The sequence below is a fragment of the Rousettus aegyptiacus genome, unplaced genomic scaffold (genome assembly GCF_014176215.1).
Source record: "Rousettus aegyptiacus isolate mRouAeg1 unplaced genomic scaffold, mRouAeg1.p scaffold_m13_p_7, whole genome shotgun sequence".
Lineage (NCBI taxonomy): Eukaryota > Metazoa > Chordata > Mammalia > Chiroptera > Pteropodidae > Rousettus > Rousettus aegyptiacus.
The window spans coordinates 41,663,859-41,680,837 of record NW_023416310.1 but is presented as its reverse complement, the minus strand read 5'-3'; the positions used below and the strand labels follow the sequence as shown (position 1 = coordinate 41,680,837).

At 38.8% G+C, this 16,979-nt stretch overlaps 1 protein-coding gene across 2 annotated transcripts in view; it reads left to right on the top strand.

Annotated features, from left to right (window-relative positions):
* The window catches only part of SPRED2 (sprouty related EVH1 domain containing 2), a 104,652-nt gene that overhangs the window by 69,979 nt on the left and 17,694 nt on the right, over positions 1 to 16,979 (top strand). For both annotated transcript variants that reach the window (XM_016159827.2, XM_016159826.2), the window contains 3 exons: positions 3,946 to 4,123; positions 11,803 to 11,971; positions 14,093 to 14,157. In XM_016159827.2, the coding sequence (XP_016015313.1) occupies positions 3,946 to 4,123; positions 11,803 to 11,971; positions 14,093 to 14,157 (412 nt within the window). The remainder of the gene's footprint in view (positions 1 to 3,945; positions 4,124 to 11,802; positions 11,972 to 14,092; positions 14,158 to 16,979) is intronic.

Here is a 16,979-nt window from a genome sequence, read left to right as displayed (position 1 = left end):
CTGTCCCCCTAACCCCAAAGCATGTCCCCCCTGTGAAGGGACATAGGAGGAATCAAGGCAGGGAAAAGGGTGCTGCAGACCGACAGCAAGGGCCAAAATAATAGCCCCTGCAGTCCGGAAGCCAAGCAGGTATTTTTTTTTAAGTCTCTAATAAATGAATACATTTTGGAAATAAGTTGATGGCACTAACATAAGTCATGCAAACTTCCCTTTTTCATATTTACTTAATCATGCAAAGGAAAGGAGACCAGCACGCAGCTGCAAAACAAAAAAAGTAAGAGCGTGTTTTAACAAGAGGTGTGTAGAGTTTCAGTTATTCACCTTGGCCATTTCCTGTTAGGATGAATCTGTAGTACATTCACAGATTTGAAAAAGCCGTGTTTCATACTGGAAAATTCTATATCCTGAGGACCCTTAGTTTTTCTAGACTAAAAGATGGGGGATAAAAGGATATTCTCAAGTTGGTTCTATGTAACTAATATAAACAAATGTTAGAAAATGTTCTTAATCTCTATAACCTAGAGGAATATGCATGTTGAATTCTGAGATGAATGGATTTTTGATAGAAACCATGTGATTTTTTTTTAATTCAGTTTTTTTGTTTAATGAAAAAGAAATCTTTGTCCTATTCCAGTTAAACTATTGTGGTTCATAAGCAAATGAATATTGAACACTGTATTTTCTCAGGAATCCTATTAGCAACAAATAATTTTTTAAAACCTGTTTACAAATATTGTGTATTTAACTCAATCACTTCACAGCCTACTGCATATAAGACACAGCTCTATGCTCTAGGGCTATACCGAGACAAAAGGGGCAAAGTCCCTGCTCTCATGGAGTTTACATTCTAGTTGGGGAAAGTGGGCAAACAGATACAGCAGATATTGATTCAGTAGTATGTGGAAAGACAAAGGGCGAGAAAGTTTAAGAGGGGTAGACAGAGAAGACTTCTTGAGCAGAGACCTGAGTGAAATAAGGGAATAACCCTAGTTGGTATGTGGGGAGAAGAGTGGGAAAAAGGTGTTTTAAGTGAAAGAAATAGCATGTGCAAAGGCCCTGAGGTGGGAGTGTGCTTACTGTGGAGGACCATCAAGGACAGTGGGACTGAAGTGGAATGAGCAAGGAGGAGAGTGGTAAGATAAGCGCTATTTTTTGACTTTGACTCAGAGCAATATAAGGAATCTATTGGAAGGTTTGTTAGAGTGTCACAACCTGAATTCCTTTCCAGCGTTTTATTTGGGCAAGCATGGAAGTAAGGAGGCCAGTCACAAGGCTATTGCAATAGTCTGAGAGGTGACGGCATCAGGGATCAGGGCAGTGTCGATTGAGGTAGTAAAAGTGGATTCTGGATATGTTTTGAAGGGAGAAAACCAGTAGGATAGAAAGGTACTGGGAATCGAGAGTTCAACCTGATTGAGGTGTCTACTAGACACCCAAGCAGAGAAATCACATAGGCAGTTGGTTTTACTGATCTGAAGCTTAGGGAAGAGGTCTGGTAGAAATGTGAACTGAGCGTTGTTAGTACGCAGAGAGTATTTAAGTTGTAAGTTGTTGGCCCTGGCTTGGATCATGGATGGTTTATCCACAGTTACAAAAGGAGAGGCAGAGAGTACTGGTACAGAGCAGGAGGCGTGCTGGTAGGCACAGGAACAAACTCTCTTCTGATTGTGTCTATTTTCTCAGTGAAATTAAAGCGAACTCATCCAACACCTGAGAGAGAGGGAGTAGAAGAACATGTTAAATAACCTTGGGGAAATGTAGCAGGATACTGAGTGGCATTTAAGGACCCAATGAAGTGAGTGTTTATGACTTTAAAACTAGACCTATAAGCAAAATAGACCGAGGTTGTTTCCTCTCAAAAACAGCCTGAGTTGGGAGCATGGAGTTAAGTATTAAGTAGATGGTAGGGTTTCACCAGAGTTGAGGTCTCACCGATTACAATGAAGAAGAAACATGTTAAAGTTTTGTACAAGTGAGTGTCATGATAGACCACGAAACATACGTTGGGTGGGGAATCAAGTGAGAACATGAAGGGTGTAGAGAATAGGCAGGGGAAATGTGGTCATAACACCTTTGAGATGAAGACTTACTGGAGTCTAGAGAGAGTTGCACAATCGGGAGGTGGTGGCTAGAGCTGGATACTTAAAATTATGAAGGTTTTACACGTGTTATAATGACAAAGTCAAGGTTGTAACCTTGGCATGGGTGGCTGAAACGGGGTGTAAGACAAAAGCACTGGAGCAGAAGAGTTCTGGAAACTGAGAGGCCAAAGAATTCAATTAGTAGGATCCTCTGTGTAAATAATGAGATTAAAAAAAAAAAAAAAACCATAACAGGGATGATGGTGGAGGGATGGAGGTCCTGTGAGCCCACTTGCTAATGTCCTCAAGGAATGGGGCAGAGTGACCCAGTGGTCTGTGGAAGATTGAAGAAGGGTAGTGGGCATGGTCAGACTTGTGCATTTCAGAGGAACTGGGGAAAGGGCCAGTACCCTGCAGTGGAGGTGAATACCCTATCCCTCATCTAGGCTCAGCGGGGAGGGGTGTGAGAGGAAGAAAGCAGCCTCATGAGTGCGGGCCGCAGAGGCTCAGCCCAGAGCACATCTGCATTGAGGTTAAGAAAGTTAAAGAACCTGGAGTAGTCAGATCCGTAAGAGACAAAGTAGGCAGTGGTTGCCAGGGGCTGGGGAGAGGGGAAAATGGAGAGTGAGTGTTTAATGGAGTTTCAGTGTGGAAAATGAAACAAGTTCTGGAAATGGATGGTAGGGATGGTTGTAGAACAGTGTAAATGTACTTAATGCCATGGAATAGTACACTTAAAATGGCTAAAATAGTAAATTTTACATTATGTCTATTTTACCATAACAATAGTGAAAGGGAAAGTCTGAGGAAGGGATGAGGAAGTAAGAGGGATGCTGGACCTTGAGTCTAAGGACGAGGGGTATTAGGCCACAGTAGAGGGTGAGTTGCAGGGAGTCCCGGAAAACCTGGGTGGCTTGGCCTTTGGGGGTAAATGGGGCAGAGGGACTGTCTAAATGGTCTCCAGCAGACTGCGTGGCCAGGCTCTGAGTGTGGGGCCTAGGGGACGGAAAGAGGGAGTTTTGTGTTACTTTTCATCTTTGTTTCCCTGGAATCTGGCACAGTGTCTGACGTATAGAAGACGGGAATGTTTGTTTGAATGAGTAAACAATAAATTTTATCCAGAGATAGAGAACAGCAAGTGAGAATTTAATGGCCTTGCTGAAAATCCAAGTAAATTTCCCGCAAAGTGATGAAGAATGAAAAGAAGTAAGAGTTGGTCTCTGGAGGAGAAAGAGGATGTTTGGCAAATGTGCAAAAGAACTTATTGTGAAATTAAAATTTAGACTGGAAAAAATAAAATCATAAACAGAAGGCTACATGTGTGTAAAGGGTATTTGAATTGAAATATTTTCTCACCTATGTCAGTGAAATTATGGTGAACTTGTAATTTGGAAGTGGATTTTCCTGTTCTTATGCCAAATCAGAAGATGATTAGCTTTATAAAATGTTAAACCTTACTCAGTCACTGTAAACTAAGTTTAAAGGATTGAAACTGTAATCTCCTCTTAAGTTACTAGGTTTGTCTTTCCTAACTCATAGATACCAAACCATAGAGATCAGCTCATTCGTTTTATTAATACCACCTAGAAATTGGAGAATGTTATACCTGTATACATCTTCAAAGACTCACACATATTTTTTAATTACTGGGCATCTTTTAAAAAATGTACTTTCATATTAAGTGTTGCTTTTTCCCTAGAAGTTGAGATGGGTTAGTTACCTTTTAAGGTTGCTGCCAGGCACAAATTTTCTTTTGACAAGTCCAGAAAATACTGGCTGGTGGTCATCTTGCATTGTGAAACAACATGTCATGCAGCTACCAGACCGTTGTCATGCCCCATTGTTCTTGTTGTTGTCGTTTTAGTGACAGCTATATTGTGCGTGTCAAGGCTGTGGTTATGACCAGAGATGACTCCAGCGGGGGCTGGTTCCCACAGGAAGGAGGCGGGATCAGTCGCGTGGGGGTCTGTAAGGTCATGCACCCCGAAGGCAATGGACGAAGCGGCTTTCTCATCCATGGGGAACGACAGAAAGACAAACTGGTAATGGCAGACATGGAATGTTAAATCAGCAATGACTGATTTCTTTAAATTAAGTTATAGCCTTCTTCCTGTAGGTTATTTTTTCCTTCTTTCTCTGACTTCAAAAGTTATAACTCTGGAACTGGTGCCAAATTGCAAAATGTAACCCCGGCTTTCCAGCAAGGTCACTTTTTACCACACACCATATAACTCAGATGCTAAGAAATCGTATATTTGGCTGTCTCGTTTGCATCTTTGATTAATTAAGCTATCTTTCTGTCACCGTAACAAGATATTCAGAACAAAAGTATGTTCTTATGAATCAGATCATAGTGATCTGTGAAGTCAAGAGTTTTTTTAAAATACAGGGTTTATTCATGGAGCATGCCATCAAGGTTTGGCTGGTGAAAGGTAAAATGCAAAGAAAGGATCATCTGACATTTGGTTATTTCTGAATAAATGTTAATCTAAAAGATACCAGCTTTTATTTCAAAAGCTGTGAATAAAATATGTTTGGAAAAAGAAAGTAACAAAAGTAGCAATATTACACTTTAATAATTCTATATGCTTAAATATATGAACTTTGAAAAAATATATATGCACTTTGAAGAGTAATCATGGTCTCACAGGGGTTGGGCTTGGATAAGTCCAAACAGTTGCACAAAAGAACTTGGATGTCCAGTTCTCTGTTATGAAACAATTCATGAAATGAAGGAAGATTGAATGTTTAAATCTTCTTTTAATTGGTGGCCTTGAACCTCGAAGGACATTGCTCTTATCTTTATTCGATCATGGACTATATTGTAGAAAGCCATTAAATGATTTAAACTTTCAAGATTATACAGGATCTCACCAGAGAAAATATAAAGATACTACAGAACTATGTCACTGTTAGGTTTGAGACCCTTAATATGGTGGCATCTGTTGAGTTTTATGTGCTGAATGTACAAATTTAATCTTCTCTTACAACCACTTATTGTTTTTAAAAATTACAAAATAGAAGAGTTTATAAATATTACATGGATTTACAGAAATGTTGTTTTCACACTTGATTCATTTCTGAAAATGAAATGAGTGAAAATTTAAAGGGTGAATGTAGCTCATTTTAAGAAGTATGTCTATTCAGAAAGTTCTCTACATAATGATCAAATAATTAAAACATTCCAGTTTATAAGATATTCACAATAAAGGCAATGTAAATGCATTGCCAACAAAAAGTAAAATAACTACCATCATTTATCTAGCATTTACTCTGTGCTAGCCTTTTAGTTAGATTGTACCATTGTATCCTCACAGCAGCCTGTATAATTAATTATACGTGAAGAAGTTAAGATTCACAAATACTCCTTGTTCTTGGTGACCAATCTTGAGAGTCGGAAACCAATATTTGATACTCTGTCACTTTGATCCCAAAACTGAGCCAAAGTCACATATGCACAACCACCTTTAGCTCTTCTATGTAGTTTTTTCCCCTTGTGCATATTTTTATTTTAATTTTTTTTATTATGGTGACATTGGTTAACAAAATCCAGTAAGTTTCAGGTGTGCAATTCAACAGTAAGGTGCGCATGCACACACACACACACACACACACACACACACACACACACACACACACTACTTTGTGAACTTATGGTCCATAGTTAGATTTCTTTCTGTCGCTATAGTTTTATTTTTACATGACTATAATCAGAGCTCATAAACAGTGTTGTATCTCGTTTATTTTGCCTCCACATTCTCGTAAGAAATTTCTCATGTTTTTGGTATCAAGTTGATGTTCCGTTGTTTTTATGACTCTTGATGCTTATACAAAGAGCTGCTACCACCATATATGAGGATTTCTTTTAACACAATGAGGGTCAGATATTCTACATCTTTACCAATTTTTATAGAGTACCAGTGGTACCTTAATGTTGATTACTAAGATCAACTGTTTTTCCGTTTGGTAAACAGTGATAGGTAAATTATCTGTTAATGCGCCTTTGCGTATTTACCTATTGGCGCCTTATTTTTCTCCTTCATATGTATGTTCTTGTCTAACAAGGATATTTACCTACATCTGTCATTTGCTGCAAATGTTTTTATAACCTGCCGCTTGCCTTTTTTATTTTAGTTGGTGTTCTTTTTCTACAAAAAAAAAAAAAAAAATGAAAGGAAAGCATTTAGCCTTTTTCCCTTTTTATTACTTTTGTGTTACCAAATTATCTTACCTGAATGGTTATATCTTTTTAGATCTGTTTTTTTCTGGTATTTCTATGGTTTGTCATAGAATATGTCAACCTAAAATGGCCTTTAGATTGTTTCATCCAGCTCCTTCATTTTATAAATACATTTATAAATTTGTGTATTACCACTGACTTGTATAAAAAAATTGTACATTTTTACCATTTTGTTCAAGGCCCTTTATGTAAATAACCGTAGTTAAATTCTTTTATGTAAATAACCATAGTTAGGAAGGAAGATGCTATTTTATCTCCAATCTGTAGTGGGGAAACTCAGTGCTCAGTGATTCATTTCCTCTGTCTAGAGCACAAATTCTTAGCAGAGCCACCATTGGGAACTATTTCGCTGTGAAGTCAAAACCTGGTCCCTTCATATTAACTCCACATAGTAACAGGGCAGTCCTAGTTGTGGACCAGCGTCTATTGTTTGTTGCTATTGCAAAAAGATTGTGTACCACACCCTCTCCCCCATCACATTTCTCCATCAGTCGGTCCCTCTTGTGACTCTACACTTCTGGACTTTTACATCCTAGTACTTAAATCACACACCATACATCCAGTTGTGTTTCTCCATCTTTCCATCCTTCAGCATGTCATATGCTGGAACATTCTGGATTCCTATATTTAGAGGTAGTTAAACCTCTTTCCCCACCCTATCCCAGCACGCGCACACACGCACACACACACACACTCATATACATACTCACTCACTCTGGAGCTAAGGTGATTCTTTTTTTTCTTTTTTCCTTTTTTTCTTTTTTGGCCTCCCAGGCTTCAATAATGCAGCACTTCAATCCATGGGAGAGTATGAGCCCACATGGGAGCTGTGTAAAGACGTGGTTGTTGAAGGAGCCCCCCTCTAAATGGTGGAATTGTGAAGAAAGAGTGGAGATTGTTTTAGGAATACAGTAGTTGTATGGTATCAGAGTTCCCAGTGTTCCAACTAAGACATGAAATGCTTTTTCTGATGAAAACCATGTTGTCAGTAGTTTTTCCAATATAGAACAGTTCTAGAATTCAGCACTTTAGTTTTTGTTGTTAGATGAATTATGTGTTGAGATCTGTGCACATAACTCCATTGTTTCTATAAGAAAGTCTGTATTCCAGATATCCATTCACAAGTCGTTATTTGGATGATATTTTGTAAATTGGGGACAATCAAGTTTTTCTGAGCAATTATATGTAAATTTAAAATTTTTGAGTAGAGTCTTATTTTAGATGGGTTAGAGGAGTTTACTCCTGAAACAAATGCTGTCAGAAGCTACCCGATGAAGATTAACCACAAAATCTAGAAGGTCGATCATTCTAGTCATTGCCCGTGTACAAGTCTGTGAGCACATGCACACACACTTGGTAGGAGTTCCAGCCGGCAAAGCTCTCTGAAAGGCAGTTTGGCAGGATATTGCTTTTAAATGTACATTCCATTTTACCTGGCTGTTCTACATCTAAACCCTATTCTATAGAAATACACACAGATTTATGGACAACAATGGTTCTCAAACATTTTTGGTCTCAGGATCCCTTTATACTCTAAAAATGTAATGAGGACCCCAAAAAGCTCTTGTCTTTATGGATTAGAGCTACTAATATTTACCATATTCTAAATTAAAACTAAAATTAAAAAATCTTAAATAATAGTGTTTTAGCATCAATGACATTCTTTATGACAAATAACTATATAACTATTTTCCAGAATGAAAATAGTGAAAAAAGTAGCATTGTTTTACTTGTTTTGCAAATCTCATTTATATCTGGCTTAATAGAAAATAGCTGGATTCTAATGTCTACTCCCACTTTCAATCTAGTGCAATATGTCATTTTGGTTGAAGTATATGAAGAAAGTCCAATCTTACACACATATGTAGTTGGAAAAGGGAGAAATATTTTAATAGCCTTTTCAGATTATTGTAGATATATTTCTTTGATACTATAGCAAAACTTGGCTTGTAGTAGTTTCATAAGTATGGAATCTGAAGCCGTATCAATGAACTTTTCATAGTCTGTTACATTAAGATCCACTGATGGTTTATCTTTTACTTCAAAATTTTTACTGATTTTGTAAATTAATTTACAAAATTTCTAATTTTGTAACATAATGTATTGGTCACTTGACCAAATAATGGTTTACTGAGTTAAGCATACCTTCCAAATATTAATACATTCAACTATACAGTAGCAGAAAAGTCACATTTCTTAATATCACCACTATTCTCATTAGAAAAGTCTTTTAGTATTGGGAAGCTGTCCACAGTTCTAACTTTCACTTGAAAGTTCAAATTTTATTATTAGCAACAAATACTTCCAGTTTTTCTTGAAATGACAGGCTTACTGTATTCACATTCAAGAAAATGTCTGCCAGATATACAAGTCTTAATAACCGTAGGACATCTGTCAGTGGTACTTTCAAGAAAACCTGGTGATCCGTGAGAAAAGCAGGTACTTCAACTCACAGCTGAAACCATTGCACAATGCTTTTCCTTGAGACAATTGTCATTCTTCTGTATGCAGCAGAAGTGAAAAGGCTATTAGAAATCCTCTTCCTTTTTCCAGCTATGCATTTGTGCAAAGCCATAGTTTCTTCATATACTTCATCCAAAGTAAGATATCATAACAGCTTGAATGCAAAAGCAGAGATGAGAATCCAATTATATGTACTTCCCATTTCATCACACAAAGTAAGAGATGTGTATTCAAGGGTCAAGATTTAATTTTTAACTGCTTCATCAAGGGCAATCTTACGTAAAACTGGCACTTTTTACTTTGACCATGTGACATGATGAGTCCAGTGACTTTATAACAGTTTCATGCCACTGCATTGCCTTGATTTGTGCCACAGCAGATCACTTTTACCCACCGTTCCTTTTTTGCCATCCTGGACCCCCTGAAAGGGCCTGGGGTGGTGGAGTGAAGAGGGAAGGCTCCCAAGAGCCCATAGACCAGGTTTTGAAGACATGTATAAGACTATTCATTCCAGCATTGTCTATAAAAGTGACCAATTAGAAATAACCTAAAAATGCCAATTAGTATGGAGAATGGCTGAATAATTCTAATACATTTATAGTGAGGAATATCATGAAGCCATTAAAGAGAGTTCTTTTCCCTTCCTGTATCACTAAGACATGTTTTTAAGGAAAATAAAAGGCAAGGCACAGAGTAACTTATAGGTGTGGCTATAAATTAGTCCCACACACACAACTTACATACTCCAGCCACAGGAAGGGAACTGGGATTGTGTCCACCAGTGGGTAACACTGGAAGCGGAGAGGTGTTGAGGGCAAGGAGGGAGAGGTGGGTAAGAATGAAGACTTCCTGTATTCAACTAAATTACTTAAATCCTTTACTACTTGTATTTATTCTGTAGATAAAAGCCTTCAACAAGAATATATGATCACTTTTTTCTACTGGTGCATCTTATTTTAAAAAGATTTTTAAAAGGCTTTCTCAAGTTTTAAGTTAATGCCTAAATTTCATTAGAGGGTTTATACATGTTATGCCAAACTTCATTAGAAAGTTTATACCTGTTAGGAAGATTAAACCATCTGAACTTTTTCATTTTTGTCGTTAAACTTAGATATATAAAGATGCTATTTTGTTTAAGAGGACACGCAGATGGTATCTGATTCCCTCCCCATCAATTTATATGCCTGAACTTTTCTAAAAATTTACACTTCTAAGGAAATATACCTTTGAAATAATCTTAAACTTGAAAAATGTCAACCAAAGACTTAATTTTTTTCACCCTAAAATATGGAGAAACTGGAAGTCTTTGTTTTCACAAAAAGTTTATTTTGAGACTTTGAATTGAGACTATTAAATTCTAAAATAGATAACATTTGTTAGTTAAAGCCTTGGTTATTTGGATTTCCCCAATTCGGAATGGGGCTGGGCTGACATTTAATCATTGTACTATTCTTAGGAGAAAATGGCCATAATAAGCAATTTAATCATAAATAGAACTGTGTGAGGGGACTGTTGTCCTCTTTCAATACAATGTAATAAAGTTAACTGCTTGGGACTGCTACTTGATATAGCAATTTGACTTTTATTCTCATCTGTTTATAAGTTAGGGGGCATTTAGTAGGCAGCACTTAATTTCTGTTTGCTTAGATGTATCCTTGAAACCTGTACTCATTTAAAGATATTCTCTAATTTGAATTTATACTAATTTAGACAGGCCTTTTTTACTCTCGCCTTTCACTTAATCTAAAATTAATAAGACTTCATTTTGTTAAATGCGGAGCTTTACCAGAACAAGATCAAAGCTATTAACACTCAGCAAAATTATTCTGGTATGCATATTGCAGCCCATAGGAATAAATATTGTCGATATTTTAGGTTTTTTTGTGAAGAATGGAATTTACATTCATATGATTACATGCTTTATGCTGTAATATTAAACTCTGGTATCTTTATCAACAATAGCACTGTGCTAGACACGGAGGGAGTTATACATCTTGATCTTTCACAGTCTAATTGGAAATAAAATAAATACACATAAAATGTTAGAGATAATATGAAATCTAGTACTAAATTGTGAAGGTGACAAGAATTAGAGTAAATAAAAGAGCAAATATACTAGAAAATGAGTGTGACCCTGTTCAGTTTCTCATTATTCATTATTTTTAAAGCATATTCATATATATGTTCTCATTGATAACGCAGGTTACTGGTGTTATTTCCATTTTATAGATAAAAAGACTGAGAGTCTAAGATGATCTGTTCCAAGTTGTAACTTAGTCAAAGGCAGCTCTGAGACTGGATTGCTAGAAACTTGGGAGATCGTTCTAATAATCCAGAAAAAAAATTAATAGAGACCCAGATCAGAGTGGTAGCAACTGAAATGGGTTGATATAAAAGATGTTGAAGGAAAAATGAAATGGACATGGTGATTAATAATACAGGGGATAGAGAAAGCAGAATAGGCAAGATTGCCACAGAGGTTTTGAGCCAGTGAGAATGAACAAAAAGAGGCTGGCTTTGCTAGATATGAGGAAGCTGGGAGAGGAACTAATGGCAGAAATTTCAGAGTGGGTTAATTTTTCAGTATATTGAATTTGATCTCACTGGGAAACAGCCATTAGGACAGAGGAGGGAAAATTGAAAGCCACTAGTAGAAAGTCTCTAACAGTAAACCTGGAATAGAGCAAAGCCCCAAGACCTGGACCTCAGCTTAGTGCCCCCCAGTCAGGGGGTGAAGAAGAGGAATGAGTGAGATGAAGAGCGTTGTTAAGGAATACCACAGTGCAGTGGGGATCAACAAAGACAAAAAGGGGTAAGATGAGGGAGTCAACAAAGGGTGGATGGTCCACAGAGGCAAGCAAAAGCCTTTCAGGATGGAGACTCACAACTACATGAAGGCAAGGGTAAAGAGTTTTCCTAGTTGCCACCAATGATGGATGGTTCCTCGTTAGATTTTTGTAAACAGACACTGTCGTGACTGTTTCACAAGTAACCAGCCTGTGTGTTTCAATCCTTCAGGTGGTATTGGAATGCTATGTAAGAAAGGACTTGGTCTACACCAAAGCCAACCCAACCTTTCATCACTGGAAGGTCGACAATAGGAAGTTTGGACTTACTTTCCAAAGTCCTGCTGATGCTCGAGCCTTTGACAGGGGAGTGAGGAAAGCAATCGAAGACCTTATAGAAGGTATTGAATTTGTCACTGCATTTTTAATGGAACAACAAATGGGACTGTTCTGAGTTCTTTTTATTCCAGTCGTCTACCATCGTATATTTGTTGTTTATTTGCAGGAGCGTTGGGGAGCAGGTCAGTAGACGCCAAAACTTTAGGAACATCCAAGGAGAGCAATTATAAAGTGACAGTATATAGGGGAAAGGGTTATGGGTTTTAGAGCAAGGAGTGGTCCCAACTGGTTTTTAGACTTGACACTGAGAAGACAAGTTCTGGACTTCCAGGTGAAGGACATTTTGATGGATTTTACCTTTCCCTGACTATTGAAATGGCTTTGATCTGATCAATATTTTGGCTCAGAAGCAGAGAATGGATTCTAATGGCTCAGAAGGCTCCAGGCCTACCCTCCTGTAATCAGAGCCCAGGTGTACAGCTGCCACTGAAAAGGAAAGGGATCTGTGATTCCTGGGGCCCTGGTTTGGTTTAGGCCTTAGTCTGTGCTGGGCTGGGTTGGGTAGTAGACATGTTGCGTTTGTTCCTGGCTGGTAGGTTCTTAGGCGATCAATTTTCATGGGCTTTTCTAGAGCCCACAGATGCAAACACACAAGTTCTCCACTTTAACACACTCAGTTATCAAATCAGAGGGTTAATGGTGCCACAACCCTGTGAAGAAAGAAAGTTTGTTTCATTTGTTTAAGAAATAACAGTAATCAGAAGTCATTTTCTTCATTGTGAATTTGAGGAAGAGAGAAAAGCAAATCTTCAGTGAAAAATTGCTTAACATCAGGAGCAAGACAATTCTAACATGAACATGAATCTGTTGACTACAACCATATATTAGCCAAAAAGATAATAAAAACCAGCATTCACACATAGGTCCGACATAGTTGCAAATGTTTAAAATGTTGTTATTAAACATAGCTTTTAAATGTTTAGAGCGAAAATAGCTCCTGTATTACAGATAGAACTTCGTAGTATGCCCATGTACTTAATTGCTGAAGGTACACACAAAATTTGATTCCTGTGATTTTTCTTCTATATATACTCTACGTAGCTGTTTTTTTTTTTTTTTAATCAGACCTGCCTTAAACTTTAATGAACTAGAATAAATCAAATGGTAGAGAAAAATCTTGAAAGATCGATAGGAATCGCACAAAGGGTATTATGGGACTTATTTTTCCTTCTGCAGTTCTTCGTTGGATATTTCTCTTCACTTTCTGAGCAATTCTTTTAATTTCGATTTTATATAATAGCAGAATATCTTCTAAATGCACATTTTTAAAGACTTGACCAAGAAAAGGAGAAGGCAGAGAACAAATTTCCCTTTGGGGATAGCTTTCTCTTATGCACATTTGACTATGTGTTTCCTTTGGGCCATCAGCAGTGCCAGCTGAGTTGGTGCATTACTGGATACTGTTAGGGGAGAGGGAGACATTCTACTGGTTTGCATACCAGAATGAAGAAAGAGGTGAACAAGTAAATAAATTGATCCCAAAATTCATTCCGTGAAGGAGTAAACTGCGTTTACTGACATGAGTCTAAATTTTGGCCTGCAGAAACGGAGAAACTCACTGATGCCCAGGTATCATCTTAGAAGGTGGCTCCCACAATCTGGGTTTTAGAGTAGTGTCTGAATGTCAGAATAGGAGGCAACCATTCAGCTATATAGTCACATACTTTCTTGGGTAGATAATAAGACCAGAAAGCTGAGTCCAGTTTACACAATGAGACTGTGGCAGGTCTAACCTGGTGGTTCTCCAACCAGTGCTTTTCCCACTATGCACTGCGACCCCCACCTGGGGCATTGCTGCTGGAGGGTGGTCTTGATGCATGCACTTCAGAGCAGGACAGGCTCTCCCCTTCATCATGTTACCTCCATGCTTGTTCTATAGTGGCCAGTGCAGAACTTGGAGGGGTTACTTGCAAATAACAGAAGGCAAAGTTAATTTTGGGAGCATCCTGGCAAGTGTCAAAGTAGAATAAAATAAAAGCATTAATTCTCAAGTAACATGTTTCTGCTAGTGATCCAAATGCAAAAGGAATGGAATGTGGTTTTATTGCAATGCACTTTTTAAATGATTGCTTTTGACTTGTCCTCTTTGGAAACACTTTTTATTACATTTTTTGTCTTTTTAGGCTCGACCACATCATCTTCCACCATCCATAATGAAGCTGAGCTTGGCGATGATGACGTTTTTACGGTAAGTTCCCAATGCTTTGCTTTGCAGCTTGGTGAATAATCAGGGAGAGGTTCTGTTTAAGCATATGAAAGACACTTCACAATTTGGCATGTGCGATTGCTATTGAGAAGCCATTGGTGAGATCTCCGTCTTGTCACAATTTTGCCAGTGCTGGGTTTGCCTTTGGTGTTCATGTTGCAGTGGTGCCATCCCCCACATGGTATGGTAGTGTCTGCTCTCCTGGACCTGTCCCAGCTTCTCTCACAGTCTTCCCTCCGATTTAGGGTGATCAGCTATCTGGTTTGCTTAAGACCGTCCTAGTTTTAGTACTCTTAAGTCCCTCATCCTACAAAACACCAGACAAATGGGGACAACTGGTCACCCTACCCAGAATATTAATACAGCCCCCTCCCTGGCATCGAGGGAGCAAGCCAGAATTAGCCTTGCTGCTGAGTAATTAAACATCTGATAAGAAAGGCCTACAGGCTGAGTTGAGGTTAGGCCCAAGTGTGCTAAGACAGGAAAGGGCCTGAATATTTTGATACAGCTTGAGTTAATGGGATGTAACTGAAGAGAAAATGATTTCTCAGCTTGCTTCTTCATTTAAGTCCTAGGCTTCTAGAAGTTAATTAACAAGTAGTTTATTGCATGCCTGCTGTGTGTTTGGTGCAGAGAGAAGCTATAGGGCAGCACTATCAAACTCTTGGCTTTGACCTACAATATGAAATGCATTTATTTACCTTGTAAGCTAGGACAACACACACACATCCAGAGACACCTGAAATCAGATCATACTTCATGCTCTGCATATTGGTTTTTTTCTTCATTCTCTTCCACTTTTTATTGTGAACCTTTTCAAGCACGCAGGAAAATTTAAAGAATAATTCAGTAAACACTTGATACTCTGCACCTACATTCAGCAGTTGTAACATTTCGCCCCATTTGCTTTTTCTGTGTATGTGTGTGTACCTACACACATGCACACATACATTTTTTTGCTAATCTAGTTGAAAGTAAGTCACCACTAAATAGTCCAGCGTGCATCTCCTCAAAATAAGGTATTCTCTTACATAAGCACATTATAACTATACCTAAAAAAATAGGAATCTCATATCATCTAATAGTTTGCCAGTTCCTCAGTTGTCCTGAGTATCTTTTTATAAGCTAGTTTTTATTTCATATTTTAAAATATTGGTTGAAATCCTTTAAACCTACTTCCCAGGGGACTCATCATACTTGAAAAACACTCCTTTGGGAATATAGAGGTATGTAAACCATGGCTCCAGCCCTCATAGAGATAACAGGATGGTTTGGACAGAGATGAGATTGACCATGAAAGACTTAGAGACTGAATCAGAGTACTTTACAAGAAAGGGTGTAGGGGTCAGAGAAGACCACTAGGAGGTGAAGCCGTACTTGATTTTGGTAGCAATGGAACGAGGTTCGGGAAGTGGCTTTGAGGCTGGGAACCACAGGGGCAAAGGCAGAAGCTGGGATGTGCATGGTGAGTTGCGTGAGCATTGCGGATCCCAGCCTGATGTGAACAGAGCGTGCATAGGGGTTTCAGGAAATGAACTCAGTTGTCCTTCCACTGAGCGGCTGGTGTGATGTGACTCTGAACAGGCTTCCTATAGTGCTCCGAGCAGATCCTCTCAACAGTTGGCATGTTGCTTACATCTGTTCCTTTGTCACGTTTCGAGAGACAAACAACAGCAGGCGGGTTAAAAGGTGGCTTCCTGTGCTCCAGAGCAAAACTGTCATTCGCAGCTGCTTCCCAGCTACCTGCCAGAAGTGATTTATATAATAGGGAGAGGGCAAGAGGCAAAGGGGTGATGGAAGCCAGCATCCCTCCTGGTTTTGCCCTTTAATCCACAGGGATCAACATGCTGCTCTAGGGTAACGCCAACTGCCTGGAAGGAAGTGTAGAAACAGCCTTCCAGCTAGCTTCCAGACACTTGGAACTCAGTGGAGAAGGAGCTCCACTTATTTGCATTCCGTGTAGGCCCTGATGCATATGATCAGTTGCCTTCATTCCATTTGTTTACAACAAGGGCCTGTAAGTAATAGTATCTCCCTTCCCCAAGATAGGCCCAGTTATTAGGCCATTAACTGTTAGGAACACATCCCATGTCAGGATGAGCAGGTCATCGGGGCCTTATGTGCCAGGTTTCCCATTTGTTCATGAGCTCCCTGTCACTAGACTTTCTGTCCTAAGACAGTAAATAAGACGTCTGAAAGCTAGAGCCAAGGAAGTGAGCAACTGCATTAACTCCTGTATAGTCTTACTGTTTCCCACAGTTTGTTACAGTCTAAAATATTTATTGGTAAGACAGATGTGTAGAGCTTGAAACTCATTTATTATAGAAAGAGTAGAAGTGGTGATAAGACCCTCTTCCATCTTATGATAAGAATTTCCTAAGAGAACAGCACATGTATGGGAACCCCTGTAGGGGTGTAACTTGGAGAATCAGGAGCGTATCTTCTGTTACAGCTACTGGGGCTGGGGCCAAACAGGACATTGTGGACAATATATTGGTGTACATTCTACATTGAGGAATGAAGTAGAGGAACGTGTACTCCCAACTCCCCGTGGAGTGGTTATCTGGTTAGGTACTCACTGAGCATAGACTTACTAACGCTTCCCAGCCCTTATGGTTATCCCGCAAACCAGCTTGTCCACCTGACTTCTCAGGATGGTAAAACCACGTTGCACTTCCTCAGAGTAGGATGAATGTCCTGCTTAGCGTGCACATGCATACACACCTGCCCTGCCCATACATCTGTTGCCAGTTGCCAACACTTGTTTCCATCATGTCCCTGTGCTTCTTTCCATTTCACTACCA